Genomic DNA, 4,703 nt, shown 5'->3' with positions numbered 1-4,703 from the left:
TGTGTGTGTGTGTGTGTGTGTGAAGAGATCAGATGCAAAGGCCTCTAAAGCCATCAAAAATGAGATTATGATATGCTCTTCAAACATTGTCTATCAAGTACTTTTACTTCAAATTTTCAAAAATTCCAGCCTTAACCCATCCGGAAATAACAGTACTATCTTTTGCTGTAGTGTGTCAGTAGGAAATACCAGTTTACATTTCCAAAGGTTTGCTTTGACAACAGCGAGTGCTCCTCACAGAGATCTGATCTCATCATCCAGTCTGTTTGGAGTAACATGAAGAAACAGAATTAACTGGGACAGACAATCAGAAACTTTACTGCAAAGCTGCAATACTGTGATTTAAAAAAAAAGAAAAGAAAAAAGGCTGAGGGTACTGAGGATGCTTTTAACAATAATGTAATTTATAGATTATTCATCAATTAACTTCTACTAACTAAATCACATTAACATTTGTGAACAACTTTTACATTTAACAGCTTTGCCCTAGGTTCACTTGAATATAGTTTTACAGTTAGGATTTTTTAAGCTTATTGGAGACGTTTCCACAGTTCTTCTGGATTTAGTCTGTCTCCGTTTGTTCTGTTTCTTCAGGTCATTCCAGACATACTTGATGATAAGATCAGATCTCTGTGCGGAGCAATGACTGCTGTCAGACTCCTTATGCAAACAAAAATCTCACTGGATTATTTTATATATACTATATTTATAATATTTATATTTTTTACCTACACTCCATTTGAGATATAGTTGGAGGAAAAAGGTATATAGTTAAAATATAACTGTACATTATACCACATAATGAATGCAGAAATCTATGAAATTCTTAAAGGGTTCACAAACTTCTGTGTCTTTTTAATTTCACAAAACGTCTCACCTATGATTTGTCGGTGGTGCCTGACTCTGCCAGCCACCAAGCTGTTGTAGTTTACTGCTGAGTTCATTTATAATGCTGGCCTTAACATTGGAGAGAGGAGAGTTCAGACGACGATCCATAAATGACGGCATCTTCACTGCAGCATCGCCTCCTCTTCCCTGTTCCTGCTCTTCCTCTTCCCTTGACCTGTATATGTTGGGAGCGGTGCTAGCCTGCCGCTGTAGCGGCGGTCCGGTTCGTCCATTTTCTGTGTGCATGTGATATTTTGACATATTCTGAGTGTGCGTTTTTGCAAGTGGCGGGTTTGGAGGTTTGGATTTATGCATGTGTGGTTTGTGTGTTTTTTGAGCGAATTTATCAGGATGAGAAAGAGACGAATCCAGAGACACTCTTCGGTCTCCTTTGAATCCATCTCCTACTATCCCACTCTCCATGCTTTCTCTCCGTCTTCCTCCCCTCTCCTTCTCTCTGCCTCCTTCTTGTTCTCGTCGTTCTCCAAAGTTTTCCATGTGGTGATCGCTGCTGCTGTGACTATCCAGTTCCTCAATCCCAGAATCGACCACAGCCTCCGACCAATCGCGGCCCTTAAGTGCCGGAGGAAGTCGGTCACCTGCGATAACTGATGTATTTTCCAAAGGCATTGTTGTGGTGACAGTCATTACAGCTGCAGTTGCAGCCACAGTGGAATATGACATAGAAATGTTGGCATGGCCTTGCTGAGGGTAGAAAAGCGGGAGAGGACGATGCAGCGACATAGGGTCAGATGAGGCGGTTGGGGCAGAAGGGGAACTCGATGAAGGGAATATCTGAGGAGAAGGGAGAGATGGGGAGAGAGCTGACTGGGTCAGATTGGCCACCTCACTGTCGTAAGATGTAAGACTAGAAGCGGCAGAGTCTCCCGCTTGTGGCGAGGGTAAAGGTTGGGGTTGACTGGTGTTCGGGTGCTGGGAATAGCCTGAGGTTTGTGACTGGGGCAGGTTTGCAGGAGGTATTTTGGGACACAGCTGTGGAGGGGGGATTAGAGGAGAAGGTGGGAAAAGATATGGATGCACCACAGCAGAAGGATGGACGGGTGTCTGCTGTGAGTCAGCTTGCGTGTTGTCTGGTAGGGACATGGCGTCTTGCGGGGGTTTGGACAGCGTTTGCAGAGACTGTTGCTCCTTGGGTAGCTGAGATCCTGACAGCTCCTTCTGTTGTTGTTGTTGATTATATTCTGTTGTTCCACGGGTGTCTATTTCTATTCCATTTGCAAACTGTATAGGGGGAGGTAGGGGCTCTGCAAACACAAACTCGTCATCCACATCCACAGACGGAGCAGGGGGTGGAAGCACCATCACATCGCCACCCTCTCCAACTCCTAGATTTTGCCCTCTCTTTGCATCCTTCTCTCCCTCCTTTTCCATCCCACTCTCTCCCATCTTCTGTCCTCCTCTGTCATCCTGGGAATTACCAGTGAGATTTCTGTCAGCTGTGCCAAGTTCATTCTCCTTGCCTATAAAGGAAGGTCTGCGGGGAGGAGGCTTGGGAGGTATCCTCTTGTGCCCTTCCCTTTCTCTGTCCCGCATGTAAGTGTGGTACTGATTGGCTCTGTCTTGAAGGTGAGACTGGTACTGACTGGCTTGATTATCTGTAAACCGCACCTTTGGTGCCCCTCTTTCCTCTCGATCCACAATATTCTGTTCACTCCATTCCAAGCTCCCTGTCCCACCACCACTTAATCGAAGCATCCGAGGGGACTGAGGGCGACTCTGCGGGACTGGCCCGCTTGTTGTTGGAGAGGCACCGCTAAGGTAAAGAGAGGTGTGTGACTGGTAGATGTAAAACGGAGGAACTGGTTTTTGGTTTGGAGACGAGACGGCAGAAGGAAACGCTCCGGTGCTAGACATCTGCCGACCAAAGTGGCGCTCTTCTCTACGAGTACGCCGGTCGTCTTTCAGTGCTCGCTCACGAGCCGCCAGCGCCAGTCCAAGTGGGCTTGTTGGGTCTAGAACCTTCCCTGTCAATGGGTGGATGAAGGTAGTGGCTTGATGAGGTGTAGCTGATGCATACTGAGGCAACCCAAATGCAGGAGGCATGCTTAAGGCATCACCGGAGATCAGTCCCTCATCGATAGATTTAGAAGGGCGCAATCGTGCGGAGGTGCTAGCCTCCAGGGAAGTCTGAGCAGACTCCTGCTCATCTAACATGTCCTCCTCAGAGGAGTAGTAGAAAGAGGTGCTTCTTCGGCGGGAGTCACGGTAGCGTTCGCGTTCCCGCTGTGCTGTGCTCTTGCCCAGTGTTTCCAGTTTTGATGGGATGCTAGGTGGTTGAGGTGGAGTGGGTGTAGGTGTCATGACTGGGTTTTGAGGCTTTGCGTCTTCTTGCTCTTCGTTATTCTCAGGAGACGGTTCTGTATCCTCACTGCTCGCCCGGCTGCTGTGCCCAGAGCTGCTGGTAGATGGCGCTTTCACAATAATTGTTGGGATGGAAATGGAACTTTTTTCCAACTTTTCTCGGCCGGTCTCCTCCACCTTGCGCTGCTTCACTAACAGCCCCTTTCCACCTTGCCGACCTGCAATTTTGGCCACGGCTGGAGCTTGGTTCCGCTGTGCGGTGGACTGCTTGGGGCCTACATCGGAGGGAGGCGTGGCATTGCTGTAGCCACGCCTCAGGCCACCCATTCTCGCTCCTCCCATCTTGCTGGTATCAGTTTCAGCCTGGGAAACACAATATTTCAAAGTTTTAAAGGGATAGTTCACCCAAAAATGAAAATTCAGTCATTATTTGCTTACCCTTGTGTTGTTCTAGTGCTGTATGCCCTTCTTTTTTGTGGACCACAAAAGCGGGGTTTAAAAAAATAATAATCCCATGCGCTCGTCCATAATAATAGGCAATCAACATAAAAAAAGCATAAAAGTACAACAGAATGGTCCTATATGACATATGCTGTATATTCCAAGTGCTCTGGGGATATATTACAGGGTTTGGCAAAAAAACAAAAAAACAAAACGCCCTGTATTATTTAACAAACATCCTGACCTTGGACATTGGTTTCGGTGAATGACATTCATGCATTCTTGAGGCTTTATTAGTGAAGTATTCTACTCAGACTCGCTTGGGAAAAGCCCACAAGCAGTGAAAAATCAAGATTATTAAAACATGAGATGAAATGCAATCCATGTACTTTCCTTTCTTATTTATTCAACCTTTATTTAACCAGGCAAGTTAATTAAGAACAATTTCTTATTTTCAATAACAGCCTCTGGGATCACAATGGATCCATTGCGTTCATGCAACAACAAGTCATCGCGGTCATCTGTAAACCGTCATTTTGACTGCCATGACAACCATAGTTCCAGTGCAGTTATTCAACTCAGCGAACAAAGTACTTATTACCCAAGATAATATTATTGTCAGAGAAGGCAGGTGAGAGCCGTCAATCTCATTGTTGAGGAAATGCTCCCGGTACTCTGCCAGATTCAGGTAAGTCAGCTAATCAGCAACATCATTTTTGCTCCAGTAAGGGAGGGGCTTAGACACAAAAGGCTGATTGTGTGGAGGAGGACTTAAGAGTGGTTAGCCAATACAGAAGGGGGAGGAGCCTCCAGATAGAAAGATTTTTGGGAATTTCCTGGCATTGGTTTTTTTTATGATGCATTTTTTAAAACTTGTTTTGCTGGAGTGAACTGCTGCGCTGATAAGAGACTCATCAACTCACAGTTGTGCCCAAAGATCAACAGTCATGGTTAAAAGGTTAAATAATATGTTACATTTAAGTTGATACTATATACCTCCCCAACACTTGAAATGTATGGTACATGTCACATGGGATCATTCTGTGATACTC

The 4,703-nt window shown here is 45.6% G+C and overlaps 1 protein-coding gene across 1 annotated transcript; it reads right to left on the bottom strand.

Moving 5' to 3' along the window:
* Positions 1–688: 688 nt before the first annotated feature.
* LOC122335713 (SH3 and multiple ankyrin repeat domains protein 1-like) lies at positions 689–4,611 on the bottom strand. Its single transcript, XM_043233564.1, has 2 exons — positions 3,649–4,611; positions 689–3,573 (listed from the first exon to the last, which is right to left on the bottom strand). The coding sequence occupies exon 2, from the start codon at positions 3,550–3,552 to the stop codon at positions 874–876; it is 2,679 nt and encodes an 892-aa protein (XP_043089499.1). The 5' UTR covers positions 3,553–3,573; positions 3,649–4,611; the 3' UTR covers positions 689–873.
* Positions 4,612–4,703: the final 92 nt, after the last annotated feature.

Source organism: Puntigrus tetrazona, unplaced genomic scaffold (genome assembly GCF_018831695.1).
Source record: "Puntigrus tetrazona isolate hp1 unplaced genomic scaffold, ASM1883169v1 S000000892, whole genome shotgun sequence".
Lineage (NCBI taxonomy): Eukaryota > Metazoa > Chordata > Actinopteri > Cypriniformes > Cyprinidae > Puntigrus > Puntigrus tetrazona.
Note: the sequence above shows the minus strand (reverse complement) of the source record. Positions and strands in the feature narration are given on the sequence as shown.